A 23,651-nucleotide genomic window follows, 5' to 3' on the forward strand; every position below is an offset into this window, starting at 1 on the left:
AGAGATCAACACATATTTGTGATAGACAACCAACTTAACTAATTTTTTTTAATATTTCAAAATTAGTTATCTAGTTCTTATATTAAAAGTCAGAGATGGTGATATTTAGCACTAAAAAAGTAATAAGATATATAATTTCCTCTTATCATCGATCAAATGAACAATCCATGCCTCTATACCTATTTCGATTGCGCTAGATAAATTGATTTGATTACATTTGATGAACCAGAAATGGAACTTCTTCCAGATTAATTAGAACTACTGAGTTAAGGAGAGGGCCGGGGGGGGGGGAATAAAGGATGAATAGCTAGCATTAAGCATGGTTTCTCGCAGAGTCTTAACGGTTTTGTTTCAAAGTTATGCATGGCTGTACGGCCTGTACACTCCAATTGATCTCTGCTACACTAAAACCCAGAATCTACACTACAAACATAATATGATTGCGTAAAGGCCATTTATTCATTAGCATGATGAAAGAATCATATATGGAGCCCAAGAAATGAGTTAGAACTTGGAACCGGGCAATGTAGAACCATTAGAGATGATGCTAACTTGAATAAGAAGATTATAAGGACCAAAAAAAAACTCGAGAGACACAAGAATATAGAATTTTAATTAATTAGAACACATAGAGCTGTACCAATTCTTCCAAAGACTCAGAACTAAACTTAGGATCTGCATTTTCCAGCATCCACAGCAGATGATCAAAAAGAACCACCTCACAGTTCACCACCAACACATCTTCCTTTTGCTTCGACTTATCGATCAGAGCATTCAGCAGAGGATGGTTCAGATACTTAGAGCTTATCACGTACCTCTTCCTCGTACTCCCAACATATATAATTACACTGTGCTCGTCTTCTTGTTCTTGGCTTCTCCACATGACATCTTCCTTGGTAGATTTGGATCTCAGGCTGCTGTACGAGGATGTTCTTCCTAATTGCCTGGACAAGCTCTTGCACTTTCTGAGTATTAGATCGATCTTCTTCATGGTGGTTCTGGGTTTTAGATGACCGAGGGAAGGAATTAGGAGAGGAAGAGAAAGAGGGTTCAAGCGGAGGCTTAAGATACACTCAGAGAAAGTGTAAGGACTAAGAAGGCTTTCAAGAGACGGATATGGAGGAGGTGGGTGTGAGGTCGTTGTTTTTTGGTGCCAAGTGTGGGGTCTGTTCCCGACCAAACATTATTATTAGTGACATAAACAAGTTATCTTTTCTATGAAACTATGATCATTTTGAGGTTTAGCCTGCACGCGGAACCGACAATGAGGCTCCCTTACAACTAGCTAGAGCAATGACCGATGAGCTAAGCGTGAGTGATGGATCTCCCATTTGGATGGCTTGTAATTATTTTGACTCCCGCTCGGAAAACGAAATGACAAGACAAAACACATCAGATCCTTCTAATAATGACAAAAATGGATCTTTCATGCTCCTCGATCTGCAAAACTTAAACTTGGAGTAGTTTGTGCCCACATGTCCCACTTATATTTTAGTTCTTCAACAAAAGGAAGCAAGTTTGAATGCAAGAGGAGTGGATGGAACGTCTTTTCTTCTCATTTTCTTGGATAGGCGCATGAGGATGACTATATAGGATTAACTAGGCCCATGTGGCTAACCTAGCTAGCTCTTATCACTAATGTGGTTGACTATAGTTCAAACCAATAAGACTCTAGATAAATATGTAGCATGACAAGGCATTACAAGCTAAAGATAAGCTTAAAGATAAGAACTGAAGGTGCAAGAGCTATAACAGTTTTCAATGAATTAATTAAGGAGGCTGTGTATATGCTTGGATGCTATATATAACTTTAGTTGCACGGTACGTAGCACAATTTATTCATTAGTCAAATTGTACAGAAATAATAATAGATGTTCTTACTTGATAAAAGCATATATAGGTGGAATTCTTAACAATGAAGTATAAGTTTCATCGGCTTTATCTTAAAGGGTTTTAATTGAAAATAATATCGTACTTAAAAAATATTCCTGGGATTCAACAATTTGCAGCAAGATGCATGCATGGCGGCGCGAGGTGGATGTCCCACAGGAATGGAAGCTTGAGTATAACTGCTTCGTCTTCTATGTATTAAACACACACATACACACACGTGACACATTATATATGCTATACGCATATTGCTTAGGACTTAGGCCTCTGCCCACACAAAGACACAACCATGATTTTTTCTTAACTTCATCTTATCATCAAGATTTTGCACCGACTTTTAAGGTTACCCACTTTTTTCCATAAAGTGAGTTTGGGTTTGCTTTTTTCCCCCCTTGTTTAATTATTTTCGTTATATGGAAATATTTACAAGTATGCCTCAAGTAAAGTAAAAAAAAAAAAAAACAACTTATAGCTTGGTCTATTTAATTTTCTTATTTCCAATCCATAAAAAAGAACGGAGAGAAACCAGTGTAATTAGCCAGCTAGCTGCTGGATACAATCATGGAATTATATATTGATTGCTTCATATATAATCATGGCATATATATATTTTGTCAGCAGAAAAACTAGTTGAGTTGGTAAGGAATCAACGTTAAGAAGATGGTCTTGTTGAATAGAGATCGATAAGTTTACTTTTGAGCTCTAAGCCGACAATTCTAATAAAGTGTGTTGTTGTTGTTGTTGTTGATACTACTATAATTAATTGTTACTTAACAACTTTTTTCCCGAATTATATATGTCTCCACTATGTGGTTTCAAGTTTTCTTGTATTCGACTCTCCTTGTTTCCATATCTACATTTTAAAGTAAATTAAGTTTAATTAAATAGAAATTTTTGCTCTTAAACTACTACCTCCGGTCCTTAATATAAGATTTTGTTTGATTTTTATTTTGGTCCTAAATATAATATCCTAATCTATTTTGTCTCTCATATGTATTTTTTTCCAAGGTAGTCCTTCTAACAATGGTGGTTCTAACCAATATACTTGATTAGCAATGATATTTTAAGAAAGATAACACTTATTTATCACAAATAATTAACTTAACTTATTCCCTTAATTTCCTCAAATTAGTTAACTAGATCTTATAATTAGGAGCGGAGGCAGTATATATTAATTCTTTCAAGGGCGCCGCCTTTTCTAGTCTATCACATAGTTTAACATCTCTCATAAAAGTATTAAAAAGGATCCAATCTTATCCTCCTTAAACATAAGTTATCTTGACCAGAACAATTATTTAAAAAAAAAAAAAGCACCAGCAAGTTACAAATAGATACCCAAAAATTAATACTATCTCCGGTTCTTAATATAAGAACTCGTTTGAATTTTATTTTAGTCCTAAATATAAAACCTCAATCTATTTCGTCTCTCATATTTATTCTTTTTTTTTCCAATACAGTCATTGTAATAATAGTAGTTCTAACCAATACACTTGATTAGCAATGATATTTTAGAAAAGATAATACCTATTTATTTCAAATAACTAACTTAACTAATTTTCTTAATCTACTCAAATTAGTCAACCAACTCTTATATTCAGGACTGAAGGTAGTACCTATTAAGTCTTTAAAAAATGGTATTTTGGTTGTTACATGCATGGGTAAAAGTAACACCAGTCCTTTAATATTTATTTATAATTTCGAACCTTAATTTGTATTAATCATTTTATAGGGTATTTATATTTTTTAGGGTATTTTCCGTAATTTTTCTGGTTAACTAGCCGTCAAAATAAGGTTTAGTAGAAGGACAACATTACGTTCACACCACTTTTGATATTCTAGAGATGATATTGTGTTACTTGACAGTTTAGGATACTTAGTGCTCCGAGAGAATAGTTTAAGGACAAAAATACCCTTAACTGGTGCCCAAGGTGAATCAAATCAATTCAATTTGATATGAGATGGCAAAGTTTAGGGGAAGTCACTGACATGGAATATATATATATATATATATATATATATATATATATATTGGCCTTGTGACACGGAATAATTCACTCTGTAAAATTGTGAAAGTAATACAAAATTCACATATATGATATATTTTAATCTGAAGTGAAAGGTATGCCTTTAAAGATAAATAAGAAAAGAAAAAAAAAATTAAAGAAAGAGAATAAAAAAAATAAGTTACAGGAAAAAGCTTTAATATACGGGGGCCATATTGTTTCAAATCATCAAGATTAAACATTTGTTACCATGCTTATGAATATAATGTTCGCACCAAACCAGCAAAAATGTTAGCAATAATTTTGTTGTTGACCCGTCAATACCCTGTTATCATCTGTCGCAGCATAACTTCGTGCTTCAACCTATCACAATGGAAAACAAAATTCATCAAACTTTCTCACTTCAAATGTTTAAGATCTTAAAATTTTATGTTCTTTTAATTATTAAAGGTAATACTATATTCCGCCGGACTTGCTACTAAATTGTAAAGAAATATGAGTATCATATTCTAAAACATACGGCTTTAAATAATAATTACGTAATAACCACTATAATTGAACAGTAATTTTGTGAATTTCTTGTAAAATCAAATAACGGATTTGCTCTTAAAATAATTACACTTTTTTGAATTCTTGTTGAGGTGAAATTTTTTACACACTTTAAACTAAGTGAAAGTGTGATAAATACATACATGTATGCGTATACGTACAGATAACAAAACTAAAACTTTGACGTCTTTGATTATTCAGGGTTTGTAGATTCATAAAACTGTTATTAAGGTAAGAGCAAGGAGATAGGGGCCACCACCAGCTTATCATGGTTAAGCATATTTTAAAAAAACAAACAAGAACCCCATTTAAGCTTAGTTTTTAAGTCATAAAATTCAGACATTTTTGGCTAAGACAGACCAAATTAATAAATGATGACAGATCAATAGCAGTAATCATTCAATTACTTGGAAGCAAACTAGTATTCATCACGTCACATCAGTGACAGTAAAGATATCGAGTGCTACAGATAGTTGAGAATTCAATATTCGAATATAAAATAAGAAAGAAAATGATATCATCCTCATACATTTATATTTAAAAGCCTACCTGTTAACTTGGAAGTAATGCAATAAACAGCATATTCATATCTCTTTTAGGCATGTGTTATGTGTACAAGACTAAACGAATAACTATAGAAGTATTCTGCTGGTTAAAAAACTCCTTACAGGAAAAAGAATTCAGAGTTCTGCCAAAAATACAACAAAAAGAATGCCTTTCAAATCTATAATCAGCAATTGGCTGAAAAAATTCTCTATCTGTTGTCGTGGATGGAAATATCAACTTCTCTGTTGATCCTCACTTGACAGCAGCAAGTGCAGTCTGTCATACGTTGAAACGAAACAACATGACATCTCCTTCTTGTACAATGTAGTCTTTACCCTCCGATCTCAGCTGCAAACGACAGATTAAATTGGAATAAATTTCCAGGAGAAATCAAAATAGTTCCCAGTTCAGAAATTTGTACAGGACCCCCAAAAGAATGAAGAATTGAAGACAATCCAAATCTTCTTCATAACAAAAGAGGATGTTTACATTCTAAAAGCAATAATAATAATAAAAAAACATGATGAAGTTATTTGTTGTGTTGCTTTTTCCCAGAAATGCATATGGATGACGGATGACCCAATTCGTAATGGATGTTGAATCATGCTAAATCTCAATTACAGTAATCATTCGAGAAAAATTGATATACCCAAACCCAATATAGATCCCCCGGGCATGTCATCATCACAAGTTTGACCCTTACTCCACGAAATCTCGTCCAAGATGAACGCGTATTTACAAAGCTGGATTAGCCAAGAGATAAAAAATGTAGACTTTGCATGCCAAGGGCGATGGAGATAAAAAAGAAAACAACTTACAAGTCCTTTTTCTCTAGCTACAGCAAGTGAACCAGCTGAAACAAAATCTTCATAAGACACCTAATTTAAAATTGAATAAAAAATAAAGGTGTTAGCATAAATATGCAAAAAAAAAAAAAAAAAAAGTCTTTTCCTAAATTACGCATAGTTCCTATATGTATAATGCAAGCGGGGGGGAAAAAAGGGTCCAATTGGATTTAGTTGTCAATATCAGCTTTTTTTTTTTTTTTTTTTAATGGAAGTATCAGCTTTCATTGAATATCTTATATCCGAATATTACTACTACCTTGATTTTAGTTCTCTTTTTTTGAGAATCCATATACTATACCAGGGCTCTCTCTCTCTCTGGTTTCTCGTTTTTATGATGCTTGCGATGCCATGTTATATGTTCCAACTTATTGCAATTTCAGAACTGTATCCTGTCACTTACTGTTTCTGCTCGAATAAAGCCTTTCTCAAAGTCAGAGTGAATGACTCCAGCGGCTTGAGGTGCAGTCATTCCTAGAAAAACAGAGGCTTAGTAATCAAAAAACAGCAATGCATCCTCGGAAGTGACTATGTATCATTACCAATGTTCTATAACAAATATGAGCTATCTAAGATCTTACATAGTAAACCAGGCCATCTAAACAAAGGATCAGTCAACAAAACATCAGCAGATGAAACAAACTTCATGTTAAAAATTACTCAAATTTATATATCCCCAAGTATTTGAACATGATGCTCAGGGCAGGCTGAAGCCAATGCACAGTCACATTTTACTATAATGCAAATTAACACGCTCACATGCAAACAACCAACCTGCAAGTATTGTCCATGCCTTTGTTTCCTGAGTACACATTAAAGGGGAAAAATCAGCTGCGAAGTAAATTATGATAGATATTAAAATACATGCTCCCTGCTTTTCTCTCACCTTCTCACCAGAAGTAAAGTAAGTTCGCAACCCCAGAAGGCTATAGGTTGCCCTAATTAGATTGCCAAGACCACTTTCACTAACACCAAGAGATTTCAAGTATTCTTGTCTTTCTTCAGTTGGTAGCTCAGTAAGCTCTGCTTCAACCTGCAAGAACAAATAATAACCTCATCTTACTAGCCTGTCTATATTGACAATATCAAGAACGTCAAGATTTGTTTTCTTCCTTTTCTTTTCCCTCAGTGGCTTACAAGATGCAGACAATCCACCGCATTACTGAAAAATTAGCATTGGATGAACTCCCCAGCATCATTTCACGCAAATGGACCGACTCATAAGAAACATGTTCTGAACAGTGTAATAGTTACATGCTCCTTTCTAAATGCATACCTGTGCTGAAATTGTCACAATTCCTGATTGCAATTCAGACGCTAGATTCATGACTTCCTTTACATTCTCATTGCTTGAAGGATCAGCTAGTTCAGATTCTGCAACATTAGCCACGTATATGACAGGCTTCATGGTGAGTAAGCAGAGATGCTTTACGGCATCCCTTTCAAAATCAGTTAAGGTCACAGAACGTGCAGGTTTTCCATCCATGAGTGCTTCCCGAATCTTTTCTAGTGCAGTTTTTTCTGCTTCCTCCTAAGATCAAGAAGTTTTAAATATATTTTAATAATATATTTCAATCCCATCAATTAACAGGATACAAAAAGTCACAGGCGATAATTGCACTTCACAACCGTTACCTTGAGTTTAGATTGAGAATCTTTTGCCTTGCCCTTCTTTAGTTTCTCCAATCTTTTGTCAATCTGCATTTCATGGAAGAACAGAATTTCCATTCTTTAGTTCTCTAGTTGGTTTCATCATAGCAAATCATAAAACGCAGGCGTCATTACACATATAGAAGGCCATATACAATCAAAGTACATACGATTTTTAAGTTATTTAGCCGTTAACATAATTTTGGATTTTTAAAGTGGATCCCAAAGGAACGGGAAGGTAGTTAAAAAAGTGTACAGTGAAATTAAATAAGCTGACCTGATCCAAGTCTGAGAAAACAAGCTCCAAGTTGATAACATCAATATCAGTCTTGGGATCAACTTTCCCATTCACATGAACAATGTCATTGTCTTCGAAACACCTCACAACCTAATGCAATAATCAATAGATTCATAACAACATAAGATCACAAAATAAAATATAATACTCATTAAAACCTGGATTTGCCAAACCTCATTTATGATTAGCAATACAAAGAAATAACAAGTGTAGCAGCAATGACAACAATGTAACAATGCCAAGGAAATGGTAAGAGATACCTGAAGTATAGAGTCAACTTCACGAATATGGGACAAAAACTTATTACCGAGTCCCTGAAACACTTGTAGTTAGGAACAGGCTCAGAGTAGAGGAAAAATGCAGATCAATTATGAAAACAAGTGTTTGACGACACATACACTACAAAGGAGAGAGATCATGAGAATACCTCTCCTTGACTTGCACCTTTGACTAGCCCTGCAATATCTACAAATTCTATAGATGCTGGGACCGCTCTCTGAGACTTACTGAGATCAGAGAGCACATGGAGACGAGGATCTGGAACAGCAACAATCCCTACATTTGGCTCTATTGTACAAAAAGGAAAATTAGCTGCTTGAGCCTTTCCATTTTCGACCTAGAAATATACGATCACAATATATCAAAATTTGATGGATTACCATAGCAACAAGAGCTACACAGAAAAATTTACATAGAACATCCATAAAACAACCAGGAAAGTTACCAGAACCCGGAGAAACTGGTATCATTTTTATGTTTTCTATTTTTTAAAAATGTGGTCACTATACTTTGTCAGATAGTTGAAAATATACAGATGTGCAAGATCCCTGCCAGCAAGTTGCTTGTACAAGTATGCGAACGAAATCTATAAAATTATGCAATAAAGCATCATTCTTGTTCTGAGCATTCAGAAAGAGTGCATCTTTTAAATTGAGCTATCCATAAACCTAAAATAACAACCAAAATTGTAGCCTAGATCTCTTTTGCAGATAACTCCAACTTCAGCAACCTCATTTCAATCTAATAGGGCATCTGCAGTTACTGAAGCACCAAGTGATAAGCTGGGTCTCTCATAGGATCATATGCACAAGGATGTTGAGAATGAATTGCTCAAAGGATTCTGCTGCAAAGATATAATAATCTAGTGCTCTAAAAGTCTGTGATGATATAAAAAGGACCAGTCAATTGAAAAAAGAAGCGCATTGGCAATTTGCCTTATAATTGCTACAAGAACTATGTCTAACTACATCTCCAGTATCAAAGAATCATGTGTGTTGAGTTGATGTCTCAATATTTTAAGAAAACAGGTCAATATAGATGAACTTTACAAGGTAACAGAAGTGGGAAAATTGAACCAAGAAAATGGAAAGATAGTTCCATCTACAGGAACTCATTTTGGCTTTGCTGGCTGGGAAGTTGCAGGATGTAATTTATATCTCTCTCCATTTCTATCTTCTTCCTCTTTCACTACATCACTTCAGTCACATCATATGAATGATGCTTGCATCTTTCATCTACTGTGAACAAGAATTAAGGTGCCTATTAAATTTAGGAGTTTGGAACACGCATCAAGGCTATTCAACAGTCTCCTTTTCCATCCAACTCAGATCAAAGCTGATAGGAACCGAGTAGAAACAATGATAAGCAGACAATGAAACAGTGAACGGGCTCCTGATAGTGAAATAATACTCGAATATGATTAATCAATAGCAATCCTCCTACTAAGTGGGAGATAGGAAGTTACAAAAATGGTTCACACACTCACAGCTCATACAATAATCCTGACATTCGAGAGGTCAGCTCTCTCCTCACCATACTCTCATGCAAAAAACGTCTTACCCCCCTCAAGCTACAACGGCTAAAATACTTAAAAGTAAACAGCACAGTCTCCCAAAATACAACAACCTAGTACACAGACCTAAAAGACATTAGAGTGTGCTACTTTCTCCAAAAAGGTAGGAAATAGAAGTCAACTCCCTGGTTGCTTAGAAAGGACTGTTGCCTTTTGCTTGCTTCTGCCTCTGTCGCCTCTTATAGGTATTTTTAAAGAGGTTGATCCTATCAAAAGCGTACGCACATGGCTACACCATTTGGTTCTCTTTTGTCTTTCTTCTTCAACTATGACTGTATCATACAAAGTCACCACTATTGTAAATTCGTATTCACTACTTTTATCATGTTATCTTGATATTCCCATGCTCCTTTACAATTTTCATAACTCAGGCCCCCTTGATATTGTTCCAGACTAGAGCAGTTCCATGTCATAAATATAATGAACTAATTATATCAACTTTTGACTAGCTTATCCTCAACTTAAGACCACAATCGTCAATAAATATGTGTGTACAAAATAATTTTTTCTTTCTCATGTAAGCACTACATCATAAACGCCAAGCAACATGAAAGAGAAACCGCTTTGATGTTTGACAGTGTTAAAAGTATGAACTAACAGTATCAAAGCTTCAAAAATGATTCTCAATGAGTTAGGCAAACATAGACAGAGAACTATCCAAGGCAAATATAAAAGTGCACCTTTTGTGTCAAATAACAATCAGGACCATTCGCCAATGGCCCTCTGGTCTAGTGACATGAATGTAAGAGGTCAAGGGTAACCCCAGATGTTAGAGCCTGCCCCTCTGAATCAAGAAAATTAGCGACCATTTGGAGATTTCAGAAACAAAGAATAACTAATTAGCAATAGATCCCCTCTGCTTCATAAAAAATCAGCAAGCCTAGTATGGTTAGGAAACCAGTCTCTACTTATCAGCAGACTGAAGCAGAAAAGAGATAACATATGGTCAAAGATGATTTCTTTTATTCATTCAATGACAGAGGCAGAGTTACGGTAACATCCAAGTAAACTAAGTAAATAGGGAGTCATACTTCAATCCTAATAAAACGAAAACATTGAGCAAATGAGCTAGACTGAGCATTCCAAGGCCCTTCTGTATCGTGATAGCCAAAAAATGGGACTTTAGAAAAGAAAGCTTCATTATGTCAATACATACTCAAATTTTAAAATACAAATCCAGTCCTTATAGTTTCTTCTCAATATTTGAATCACAAAAACATAATGGCAGAGTAGAAGAAAGGAAATGAATGGCTTACAACGGCGTTGAAGAGAGTGGATTTTCCGACGTTAGGAAGACCAACGATACCGGCTCTGAGGCTCATGCTTATCTTAGATGAAGAGAAGCGCCGCCTATAACCAAAAATGCCTGTAAAGTGAGAGTTGCCGGTAAAAAGGGGTTGATTTCTGTGCAGGGTCAACTTCAATGGATGCACTAAACTGGGGATTAAGTGATTGCAAGCCGCTCTCGCCATTGCAGCCAAGACCAGAGATGCACCCAAGGAAGCAGCCGTAGTGAAGATTGAAGACGCGAGATATTTATCTGCATTGCACCCTTTCCTTTGCACACAATTTTTTTGGCCAGAAAATACACACTAAATTCTATATTTAATTTTTTGGACCAAAATTCTATATTTAATGTATGTAAAAAAAATGAGATGTGAATTTCTAATTCAAAAATCGTAGCCACCTAATCTTTAATTATAAAAATTAAAAATTAGATATCTTTGGTAATAATCATATTTATTTCATATTGTCATAGGTTTGTCTGTGGTTTATAGGTTTATAGGGTGTTTACTTTTTAAAAGCATTTTCATTTAAATCAAAATAAAATTATATATATTTATTTCGTATATCGTAAAATTATGATTTAGTTTCTATTTAAATACTAGGTATTTCTTAAAATTATGGTTTTGAATAAAAACCATCCAAAACATCATTTTTTTTTTTTTGCAAAATTGCTTTTGAATTGAAAACCATGATTTGGGAGTATAAATAATAAAATCATGGTCTTCCATAAGTGAATTTTTTTTTCCTTAAGCATAAAACCATAGTTTGAGACTTTGAGGGTGCATATAAATATATATATATATATTAATTATATAAATGCTACCTCTGTTTTTTTAATGTAAAAGTTAGTTGAAAATGCAATTTAATTTTAAGTATAAGATTTTAATTTATTTTGCCTTATATTTAAGGTCTAATATTGCTTTGAACATTTTTCACTTAGGAGCAATATTATCCTCAAAATTTCATAACTTAACAATGTTGTTCCAATCCATTAACAAAGTTAATTTTGACCATATCTAGACCTATTTATGCTGAGGTGGATACATGTTTTTAATGGTCAAAATTAACTTTATCAACTAATAGGTTAACTTGCTATGTTTTTAAGTTTTTGGAATAACATTAAATTCAAAAGAAATTTTCGGCCAACATTACTTTTGAGAAAAAAACTTGTCGATCAAAATTAGGTTTCTATTGAAAAAAAATATTTCACCTAGTCGGTAAAAATGCAAGAGCCTTTGAGTGTGGAAGTTGTAAAATGATGTCTAAGAGTAATCTGGCACAATAACATGCAAAGTATCATATATCTCTTTTGTTTTGGAGGCAGTGACTTATCCGAGTTAATTTGTCTTGAAATCATCTTCCACATGGCTACATGCTCTAGACTTGTGCAATTTTCTGAGACAACCTTAGACTATCCGTTTTGATAATTGATGTGACTGATGCTCTATTTGTTAAACTGATGTAAATTAAATCGAATTATTGGTTTAACAAAATAAAATATTTTTGCGATCACTAGACTAATAAAGTTATTATGCTCAGTATGCTTAATGTGAAAAGGCAGTAAGAAAAATCAAACTACTATAATCACAAGACTTCCAAGGATTTTGTTTATTGCCAAATTAAACTTCGGAGCTCGGATTTCAGGGAAAAAAAAAGGGGAAATTGCAAATAAAGACCCCCCAATATATAAAATGGCAATCAGGGACCCTGAAATTGAAAAATTGCTCACAAGGACCCGGTCCCAATTTGCAATTATGAAATCATGGCCAAATTACCAAAATACCCCTCTTTAATTTTTTTTCAACAAAAAAAACTACTGCCTCGCGGAATCGCCGCCGGCGCCGGAGTTCCGGCCACCGGAGCTCCGCCACCTCGGCCGCCGGCCGCCGGAGCTCCGATGCCGGCCGCCGGCCGCCGGATTCCGGCCATTGCCGGCGGCCTTCCTTTATTTTTTTTTTGAAACTGTTTTTTTTTTAATTGGGGGGAAGTGAGGTTGGGAGGATTTGATCCCCCAACCTCATGCTTCCCAAAATTAGAAATGACCATTGAGCCAACAAATTTTTGCTAACATTATAATACAAAAAAAAAAATAAGTTAACTCATTACTCTTGTTCCAGGTGATAACAAGAATACATTTGAAAATGACAAGTTTTGATTATAAAATAACAAGTCTGGGATTAAAATTTAACAACACGTTTTTTTTTATAAACACACTCTGTTTCAGGTGATAACAACAATACATTTGGAAATAACAAGTTCTGATTATAAAATAACAAATCTGGGATTAAAATTTAACAACACGTTTTTTTTATAACAACACACTCTGTTGCAGTTGATAACAACAATACATTTGAAAATAACAAGTTCTGATTATAAAATAACAAGTCTGGGATTAAAATTTAACAACACAATTTTTTTTATAACAACACACTCTTTTTCAGGTGATAACAACAATACATTTGGAAATAACAGGTTCTGATTATAAAATAACAAGTCTGGAATTAAAATTTAACAGCACCTTTTTTTTATATAACAACACATTTATTCCAAGTGATAACAACAATACATTTGAAAATAACAAGTTCTGATTATAAAATAAGAAATCTAAAATTAAAATTTAACAACACATTTTTTTATAACAATTAATTATTTTATACTTTTGAAAAATAAATTATTTATAACTTATAAAAAGTATTTTAAATCTATTTAATTTGCTAAAAAAATAATTTTTATCTCCAATTTATAATCAAAACTTGAAGTGTAATCTATTATAGATTAAAAATACTTTTTTATTGTTCAAATTTATAAATAAAATTTAGGGAAAATGACAACACACTTTTTTAATTTTTTAAAAAAATTTTTAATCTATATATCTATTTCATTCTTTAAATATTAAAAATAGTTTTTATATTTAAAGAAAAAAACTAGTATTTTTAATTATAAATTAGAGATAAATTTCATTTATAAATTTAAGCAATCAAAAAGTATTTTTAATCTACAATAAATTGTACTATTTATAATTTATAAGAAGTAGTTTGATTTATAATGAGTTGTATAGATATATAGATTAAAATTTTTTTAAAAAAAATTAAAAAAGTGTGTTGTCATTTTCCCTAAATTTTATTTATAAATTTGAACAATTAAAAAGTATTTTTAATCTATAATAGATTACACTTCAAGTTTTGATTATAAATTGGAGATAAAAATTATTTTTTTAGCAAATTAAATAGATTTAAAATACTTTTTATAAGTTATAAATAATTTATTTTTTAAAAGTATAAAATAATTAATTGTTATAAAAAATGTGTTGTTAAATTTTAATTTTAGATTTCTTATTTTATAATCAGAACTTGTTATTTTTAAATGTATTGTTATTATCACTTGGAATAAAATGTGTTGTTATATAAAAAAAAGGTGCTGTTAAATTTTAATTCCAGACTTGTTATTTTATAATCAGAACCTGTTATTTCCAAATGTATTGTTGTTATCACCTGAAAAAGAGTGTGTTGTTATAAAAAAAAATGTGTTGTTAAATTTAATCCCAGACTTGTTATTTTATAATCAGAACTTGTTATTTTCAAATGTATTGTTGTTATCACCTGCAACAGACTGTGTTGTTAAATTTTAATCCCAGACTTGTTATTTTATAATCAGAACTTGTTATTTCCAAATGTATTGTTGTTATCACCTGAAACAGAGTGTGTTGTTATAAAAAAAAACGTGTTGTTAAATTTTAATCCCAGACTTGTCATTTTATAATCAGAACTTGTTATTTTCAAATGTATTCTTGTTATCACCTGGAACAAGAGTAAATGAGTTAACTTATATTTTTTTTGTATTATAATGTTAGCAAAAATTTGTTGGCTCAATGGTCATTCCTAATTTTGGGAAGCATGAGGTTGGGGACTCAAATCCCCCCAACCTCACTTCCCCCCAATTTAAAAAAAAAAAACAGTTTCAAAAAAAAAATAAAGGAAGGCCGCCGGCAATGGCGGAATCCGGCGGCTGGCCGCCGGCATCGGAGCTCCGGCGGCCGGCGGTCGAGGTGGCGGAGCTCCGGTGGCCGGAACTCCGGCGCCGGCGGCCGGATTCCGGCAAGGCAGTGGTTTTTTTTGTTGAAAAAAAATTAAAGAGGGGTATTTTGGTAATTTGACCATGATTTCATAATTGCAAATTGGGACCGGGTCCTTGTGAGCAATTTTTCAATTTTAGGGTCCCTGATTGCCATTTTATATATTGGGGGGTCTTTATTTGCAATTTCCCCAAAAAAAAATGTCAAAATGCCATGTTGAGTTGGCACAAATTGTGAGAAAGAGTATAGGTTGAATTTCTCTATAACCCTGGTTAGTTACGTATTTACTTATGATTAAGGTGTATCCAGTATTTTAAAATATTTTGTCAAGTGTATCTGTATTTTAAAATATTTTGTGGTGTATTTATCACCTTAAGACATTTTTTAAGTGTGTTTAGTATTATAAAGTATTTTTAGTGCATTAGCACTCAAAAATATTTTTTAGTGTATCTAACACTAAGGTAAAAAAAAATTTCTGAGTGCTAGATGCACCTAAAAAATATTTTAAAATGCTAGATGCATCATAAAATATTTTAAAGTGCTAGATGCACCATAAAATATTTTGGAATATTAGATGTATCTGGAAAAATGTCTCAGGATGCTAAATTCATTTTAACCCCTTTTTTTTATTGCAAGATCTTTTTCATACATTCCCTCCGTCCTTTATTATAAACAACATATAACTCCATTATATAAATAAAAAAATTAGCTAAAGAAAATAAATAGTTAAAAATTAGAAGTTCTTCTTTCAAAATACCCTTATTTATGGAGGGGATATAAGAAAGAGAATAAAAAAATTATTATAATAAAAAGAATTATGAAAAAAAAAAATATGTCATAGAGAAAGACGATGGTTTGAGAAATAAGACAATAAATATATTAATATTAAAATAAGTAATTTATGGAAGAAAAATAAAAAATTTGTTACGAAAATTTAAAACAACTTATAAATATTATTTATATTTAGAAATAAGAAAGATATGGAAGTTGTTGTTTATAAAAAAAAATAGAGGAAGTATAAAATCTAATGAAGCAGTTGCAATTGAATGAAATTGCTAACGATGGAGAATCGGAGACGCGAACATTGACCATTGGCATTAACCGTTCCGGATAACTTAAGGAGGGAGTTGTGGTTGGGACAGAGCGATATCACAGAGCCGAGGCAATTGAGAAATGCTTGCTGGTATCTCTCTCTTTTCTCCTTCGTTCTTCTCTTCTCTGACCTAACTGTAGAGCCACTCGACATTTCTTCCTTGCCTCTTTCATCTGCTTTTCTTTCGATCTTTCGTTTTGTTTTTTTTAATCAGTACTTTCTGCAATCTTGAAGCCGATTGTAGTTTTTCCTAGTCGAACTAACCTAAAGCCTTGAGTTTTTGTTTTACATACGGATGTTAGCTAGGATTCAACCATGGCAGCGCTGCTGAATACCGTGTCTCCAGCCGCAAATCTGTCATCCAAAACGAAAAGGAATGGTTCTAGCTTTCACTCCCTGATTCCAAACATTCATGCCCTTTCACTCTACAGGGGTTTTCCTAGGGTTTTGTCATATACCCAGATAGCTATTTCTCCTAAAGATACTGTTTTTACTCTGCCGGATTGGAGGATTGGGAAGAACGACCCCAGAAGCAAGGAGCTTAGAGTTAATAATGCATTCCTCCATCTAGAGCATATGGTAGGCAAAGGCCACAAGCCTGATGTAACTCAAGCAACTCAGCTGTTGTATGATCTTTGCAAGGCTAACAAAATGAGGAAATCTGTCAGGGTAATGGAGATGATGGTAGGGTCAGGTATTATACCTGATGCGGCTTCCTACACATACTTGGTCAATTATCTATGCAAGAGAGGTAATGTTGGGTATGCAATGCAATTAGTTGAAAGAATGGAGGAACGTGGTTTCCCAACTAATACTGTTACCTATAACACTCTAGTTAAAGGGCTGTGCATGCATGGGAGTTTAAATCAAAGCTTGCAACTTCTAGATCGATTAACAAAGAAGGGGTTGGTTCCAAATGTATTCACTTATTCTTTTTTACTTGAAGCTGCTTATAAGGAAAGGGGATCTGATGAAGCCAGGAAACTTCTAGATGAAATAATTGCCAAGGGCGGGAAGCCCAATTTAGTGAGTTACAATGTTGTGTTGACAGGTTTATGCAAGGAAGGACGGACAGAAGAAGCTATTAAGCTTTTCAGGGAATTGCCAGCAAAGGGGTTTGATCCTAGTGTTGTGAGTTATAACATTTTGCTGAGGAGTTTGTGCTACGAAGGGAGGTGGGAGGAGGGAAATGAGCTTTTAGCTGAGATGCATGGAAATAATCAGCCTCCCTCTGTTGTTACCTATAACATATTAATTACTTCTCTTTCCCTCCATGGAAAAACTGAACATGCTTTCAAGGTTTTAGATGAAATGACAAGGAGCGGATTCAAGGCAACTGCAGCCAGCTATAATCCGATCATTGCCCGCCTCTGTAATGAAGGGAAGGTGGATCTTGTAGTTCAGTGTCTGGAACAAATGGTACTTCGGCATTGTAATCCTAATGAAGGGACATACAATGCTATTGCGATGCTTTGTGAGGTGGGGAAGATACAAGATGCATTCTTCATAATCCAAAGCTTGGGTAATAAACATAATTCCCCCATGCATGATTTCTACCAAACTGTCATTTCAAGTTTGTGCAGGAAGGGGAACACGTATCCAGCTTTTCAGCTACTATATGAAATGACGAAGTATGGATTTACTCCAGACTCTTATACTTATTCATCTCTGATTAGAGGAATGTGTAGAGAGGCCATGTTGGATGAGGCCATTGAGATATTCAGGGTTTTGGAAGAAAATGAGTACAGGCCTGATACCGATAACTATAATGCACTTATACTTGGTCTCTGCAAGTCTCGAAGAACAGACTTGTCTGTGGAGATGTTTCAGAGGATGATAGAAAAAGGGTGCATGCCTAATGAGACAACATACACCATTCTTATTGAAGGGCTTGCTTTCGAAGGAGAAATGGATATGGCTGCCAAGCTTTTGAAGGAGTTGCATTTGAAAGACGTTCTGAGCCAAAGTACTGTTGAAAGACTCGACATGCAGTATCGCTTCAAGGAATTGTCAGAATAAAGAGAAACACCCTCATGGCAGATAACCGCACAAAGGAAAGAGGATCACGACTTATTTCAGATCTGAATGATTAGGATGGACCATTGAGTGTAATCGTGGTTACAGGTAACATTAGGATCTTGAACAGCCATCGAAATATTGCTCCTAAATACTTGGAAATTTTGCTCGAGTGTTTAGAGATAACTAAATAAAGGTGTGAGCATCGAATTCAATGATGTCTGCTGTCTGCATTCTCTCTCATGCTACAGGTTTAAGTAACATTCATGTAAATTTGGCGTCTTAGTGCGCAGGAACTAGGATGCACATGTACTCATCGTCCCTTTCTGTCCAGATTTTCCCGGAAAGAAAACCTTAACACCGTAGTATGATGATTGAATGGCTCCTCGTAACATTTTTCCTTGTCTACAGATCTCATGGTCCTGTGAGCATATGCTTCGAGACCTTCATCAGTTAAAAATACTTACCTTGGTGACTCGTATTGCGCTCTTTAAAACATCCGAAGTGCTTTCTGAGATGCTGCATGTGACCCTATGTATATATGCACTTCCCTTGATAACTCTCGGCTCCCCTTCACTTCAGATTGCCGCTCAGCTGTGAATAGCTGTGCTGCAATTTTCTTTTGGGGACTGGCTACTTAAATTTCTTGCCCTTTTTGCTTATTCTCGTACGGAGCTTGTTCGCACTGAGTTTAATAATCCAAAAATGATATCGTTAAGATACAGATACCAAAACAAAAGTGCAAAAGCTGGCTCAAAGAAAGAGGCCTTGTTGATAGTTGTCCGTTTACTTTTAAGTTTTAAAAATAAGTAATTTTCAAATTATTTACAGATTTTATGAAAAAAATAGTTATTATTTGAATATTTTACTAAAATTAGAAATTAATTTGTGTTTGGTATCATAAGGAAAAATGACAAATAAAGATCATTGAATATATGAAATGGTGAAATGGGTACTTGAGTTGATGACATTGTCATCAGAGACTGAGTCTTAAATTAAAATTATAAAATTAAACCTAAAAGATCAAAAAACCCTTCTTATTTTCTGTCTTCCGTGTCATCTTCCGTTTCTGTTCTTTTTTTGGAGGTCGCGCTTGAAGTTAAGAGAAGAGACAAAGCCGCCGGACAGGAGAGAGGACACAAAGATTTCATTTGGTTCTGTTGTTGCTTGCCGCTTTAACCTCATCTCCAACCGTCGCCTCTTCTTCGACCTTGGCGTGGGCATGAGATTGGTTACTTGACTCTGGGACGTTCTTGAAGGTGCTGTGTGAAGCGTAAAACAATGGTTAAATAGCACTAGCAGATAGGTGACTCGATTGAGTATGGTGGATGATAGCATTAAAGTTGACGTGCTGAAATCTTCAAAACCAATGGCAGATGCTTTTTGCATTTGGGGTATTCTTTGCCACTTTTTTCTATGTCAGACTTATCTAATATCTATTGGATATGTTTCTGACACTTTCCTTCTCTCTGAAATCAAACAAGTCAGTTTTTTTTTTACTATCCATGTCCCATCCCTCGCTAATCTCTAGTGTGTTTTCATAGACATGATTCTTGACATCTCAGTTTGATATGCTATGCTTGATCTTATTGTTTCTTGGAAATTGTCTACTTCTTAATCATAAATTCCTTATCCTACTAGCCTTATTATTCTTGCTGTTAACTGGCTTGTCGATTCCGGTCAAACAAAAAAAAAAACTGGCTTGTCGATTTGATAGGGGTTGTTTTCCTGTGCTGTGAGCCTGTGAGTATAGTACTGTTATGATCTAATTTGGTATACTTAACTTGTCATATATTATATTTAAGTTGTAATTTTCTAAATTCAACTTGTTATTTGCAATAGCTAAATTGTTATTTAATATACTTGTTATATGTAATATTTAAGTTGTCATTTACTAAACTCAACTTGTTATTTAGAATAGTTAAGTTGTTATTTAATATCCTTAACTTGTTATTTGCCATACTTAACTTACAGGAGTTGATAAGGGATGGAAGACCAAAAAAGAAGGAGGAAGTTTCGGTAGATAGTTTTAATAGAGAAATGTGGATACATCATACATACTGTTACTGCATTTAAGATAGGTTTAATATTTTTTATTTTGTTGATGAGTAGCCACTGTTATGAACTATTAATGATAGTTATATATGACTGAAATGACATTGGGATTTATGATTGTTTAATGTTTTAGTTTGAGTTGTCATCATTTTCACATTTCACTATTAAATGACAATAGTAGTATGCAAGTTGTTATTCCCATAACTTGTTTTGTAGAACAATATGCAAATGTCTTAATACAAGTTCCAAAAATCATTATGCAAATAGTCATTTTCATTTTATAAGTTATTCTCATTATATATTTAGTAAAATTGTTAACAAATAAATTAAAAATGGTTGCATATCTCCTTGGGCAAATGGTTGTTTAGTAAAATAGGTAATTACAAGTTTAAAATAGAGAGTTACAAGTTTGAAATAGAAAATTACAGATCTGTAATAGAAAATAACAAGTCTTTAACAAGAAATTACAAGTCTGGAATAGGAAATAACAAGTTTACAATAGAAAATAACAAATTTGAAATAGCAAATTACAAGTCTAAAATGGAGTTGTTATTTCCTATTGTAGATTTGTAATTTCCTATTATAAACTTGTAATTTCCTATTCTAGATTTATTATCCCCTATTGTGGACTTTTAAGGAGTTACAAGTCTGAAACAAGAAGTTACAACTTTAAAATAGGAAATTACAAATCTGTAATAAGAAATAACAAATCTAAAATAAGAAATTACAAGTCTGAAATAAAAAATAAAAAGTCTACAATAAAAAATAATAAATTTAAAATAGCAAATTACAAATATGAAATGGAAAATTACAAGTCTGTAATAGAGAATAACAAGTCTAGAATAAGGAATTACAAGCCTGCAATAAAAAATAATAAGTCTGAAATAGAAAATTTCAAATCTACAATAGAAAATAACAATTCCATTACATGGAGAATTTATTTTATTTAGAGTAATTATTTTTACAAATATTTTTTTATTATAGCAAACTTGTGGCTCCATGTCATCGACTCTGGATTTAAAAGCCATCCTCTACAACCTTGCATAACTAAGAGAAAAGTTATTACTATCTTCTAATTAAGTTGCTATGTATAGTAAATTAAAAAAACACACATATGTTTATGTTTTGGGAACATGATGACAAACACACAGCCAAAAGTTGGATTTGGAGCTTCTAATACTCCATCTTTTAATATTTCTTGTATTGCTCCAATGTGAATATTTTCTTCTTTTTTTTTTGGTACAAATGTGAATATTTTCTTAGTCATCAGCTTTGTTTTGAAAAATCGTTTGGTCCTAAATGCAAATAGGAATCCGCCATTCTGGCCTATTAGGCTTTGCTCTAGTAAATGGCTCTCGTTCCTGCTGGGAAGAGTGTGACACTCATTCCTCCGTCTACTGAGGAAAATGATTTAATGATGCGAAGCTCAAAAAAGATTAAACATGGAATGGAGAAGGGTGATTGCTCAGATCTGAATCAATGGCCAAAACTTGGGAAGACTCCTGTCCAATCCAAGAAGTTCGGGTTAACTTTTGCAGAAACTCTGAAAGGTGTCAATCATCAGGATGATCATTCGGATGACGAAAAGGAAGAAGAGGATGCTGTATCTGACGATAGTATGTCTGAAGATTTGCATTCGGATTCCAAAGCTAGTAAGAAAGAGCCCTTGGTGCGAATAAGGGAAGATCCACAAAGGAATTTTCCTACATTCCATTTCTCAAGTAGGATGAAGAAGAGACTGTATCAGGCTTGGAAGAAAGCGGTGATTGTGAAGCTCTTAGACCACAGCATTGACTTCAAAGCTTTAGAAGCTAGACTCCAGACACTATGGGTGAAGCGTGGAATAATAAACTTGATCAACATTGGCTACGGTTACTTTGTAGTCAAACTATCAAATCGAGAGGATTATTTCAATGCATTAACAGGAGGTCCATGGATGATATATGATCACTATTTGACAGTGAGGCCATGGGAACCAAAGTTTAATCCGGCGAGAGCTAAAATAGATAAAGTGGCAGTTTGGGTACGGTTACCGAGGGTATCTCTAGAGTATTATGATGAGGAGGCTCTCACTTGTATTGGAAATAGGATTGGAGAGACGATAAAAGTTGATTTTAACACATCCTCTCAACTTAGAGGGCACTATGCTCGGATTTGTGTGATGATTGATTTGGGTAAACAACTGATGTCGGAGTTTTCTTTAGACGGTGAGGACTACTACTTGGAATATGAAGGACTCCATTCACTGTGTCTGCACTGCAGGGTTTATGGGCACTGTAGCGAGACTTGCAGTGCAAGAAAGCAGAACACGGAGCATCAGAGAGGGAGCCAGAATGACGGTGATTTGGGTGCACAAAAAACAGGGATGGACATTGATGACAAAAGGGGCAGTGATCAAGAGATATGGAGAGTGGTGCAGAAGCCCCGACGATAGCGAAGGGGAAAGGAGAAAGCAGGGGAAAGTCTTTGGCAACCGAACTCCGGGACGAGGTTTGAGGTTTTGGCTGACATGGATAATAATAATTTTGAATTAACGAAAGAAATAGAAGATAATGCTTTACCTGCAACGTCGGATATGGGGAATGCACTTTTGCAAATGTAGCCACTACCAGCATATGGTACGCGCGGGGCAAAAAGGCTGCGCAGAGCAAAAGCAAGCCAAGAATAACGGTTTGCCCACTGAGGTGTCCTAATGGGAATTCCTGACAGAGCGTTACAGCGAGCAGAACAACGGGTTGAGCAGGGGAAGAGAGAAAAGAGATCTCATGAGATGTTTGTGAATCACAAGAGAACTAACGAGATACTCATGTTGATGCTGGATGACACGAAAAATGAGAACCCTGTCAAACGTAAACTAGACGCTGATGGGGACGATAATATCGAGCATGGTAATAGTGAGGAGGAGCAGATGGATTACATCAGTAATTTTGATCCACTTCCTCATGATCCGGGAGATAGAGTAGAGAGGGAGGAAGGAAATAGGCCTGAGCATAGTGGGCCGAGGATACCTAGCCCATTGAGTGACGAGGCGGAGAGAGCCAACGTGAAACCTTTGTGGTGCCTGAAACGCAGTTCTAAGCTGGAGTGGGCCGTGCTTAACTGGACATACCCAATTTATGTTTATGGATCAAGTATTATATTGGAATGTTAGAGGGGCATGCGGTCAAGGCCTCAACAGAAACTTAAGGACTATTTTTGGCAAGTTAACGCCTTCGGTCCTAATACTTTCTGAAACAAAATGTGAGAGGGATTCAAAGTTGCGTTGCATTTATTCCTTGGGTTTCGATAGTCTCTTTGCTGTTCTGAGCACCGGTCGTTCAGGAGGATTGGTTGTGGTCTGGAAGAGTGAGTTAGTCCGAATCTTAATTCTTAGCAACAACAAACAAATGCTGCACTTAAGATGTGAGTTCTCAGGGAAACCAGCGTGTCTGATAACTGCTATCTCTGCAATACCACACTCGAACCTCCGTCAGACACTTTGGGAAGAATTGAAAT

At 34.4% G+C, this 23,651-nt stretch overlaps 3 protein-coding genes across 7 annotated transcripts; 1 reads left to right on the forward strand and 2 right to left on the reverse strand.

Moving 5' to 3' along the window:
• Nucleotides 1–437: 437 nt before the first annotated feature.
• LOC114763213 (auxin-responsive protein SAUR78-like) lies at nucleotides 438–991 on the reverse strand. Its single transcript, XM_028952830.1, has one exon. The coding sequence runs from the start codon at nucleotides 989–991 to the stop codon at nucleotides 620–622; it is 372 nt and encodes a 123-aa protein (XP_028808663.1). The 3' UTR covers nucleotides 438–619.
• A 4,007-nt stretch (nucleotides 992–4,998) lies between these two features.
• On the reverse strand, nucleotides 4,999–11,175 carry LOC114763159 (ribosome-binding ATPase YchF-like). Of its 2 annotated transcripts, XM_028952779.1 has the most exons (11): nucleotides 10,890–11,175; nucleotides 8,209–8,397; nucleotides 8,042–8,095; nucleotides 7,761–7,871; nucleotides 7,469–7,531; nucleotides 7,110–7,364; nucleotides 6,720–6,866; nucleotides 6,608–6,635; nucleotides 6,237–6,307; nucleotides 5,807–5,866; nucleotides 4,999–5,336 (listed from the first exon to the last, which is right to left on the reverse strand). In XM_028952779.1, the coding sequence occupies exons 1-11, from the start codon at nucleotides 11,103–11,105 to the stop codon at nucleotides 5,268–5,270; spliced, it is 1,263 nt and encodes a 420-aa protein (XP_028808612.1). In that variant the 5' UTR covers nucleotides 11,106–11,175; the 3' UTR covers nucleotides 4,999–5,267. The 2 variants fall into 2 exon arrangements, with proteins under 2 accessions (XP_028808612.1, XP_028808604.1); XM_028952771.1 differs by lacking the exons at nucleotides 8,042–8,095; nucleotides 10,890–11,175 and having other exon boundaries at nucleotides 8,209–8,388.
• A 4,909-nt stretch (nucleotides 11,176–16,084) lies between these two features.
• LOC114763174 (pentatricopeptide repeat-containing protein At1g79080, chloroplastic) lies at nucleotides 16,085–19,642 on the forward strand. 4 transcript variants are annotated; one of them, XM_028952789.1, is made up of 2 exons: nucleotides 16,085–16,175; nucleotides 16,388–18,758. In XM_028952789.1, the coding sequence occupies exon 2, from the start codon at nucleotides 16,401–16,403 to the stop codon at nucleotides 18,102–18,104; it is 1,704 nt and encodes a 567-aa protein (XP_028808622.1). In that variant the 5' UTR covers nucleotides 16,085–16,175; nucleotides 16,388–16,400; the 3' UTR covers nucleotides 18,105–18,758. The 4 variants fall into 4 exon arrangements, 1 of the variants encoding a protein (XP_028808622.1); XR_003742323.1 differs by adding an exon at nucleotides 19,188–19,642 and having other exon boundaries at nucleotides 16,119–18,209; XR_003742321.1 differs by having other exon boundaries at nucleotides 16,119–18,297; nucleotides 18,395–18,825.
• Nucleotides 19,643–23,651: the final 4,009 nt, after the last annotated feature.

This window comes from Neltuma alba, unplaced genomic scaffold, assembly GCF_004799145.2.
Source record: "Neltuma alba isolate B1F8T4 unplaced genomic scaffold, ASM479914v2 tig00001763_pilon, whole genome shotgun sequence".
Classification (NCBI taxonomy): domain Eukaryota; kingdom Viridiplantae; phylum Streptophyta; class Magnoliopsida; order Fabales; family Fabaceae; genus Neltuma; species Neltuma alba.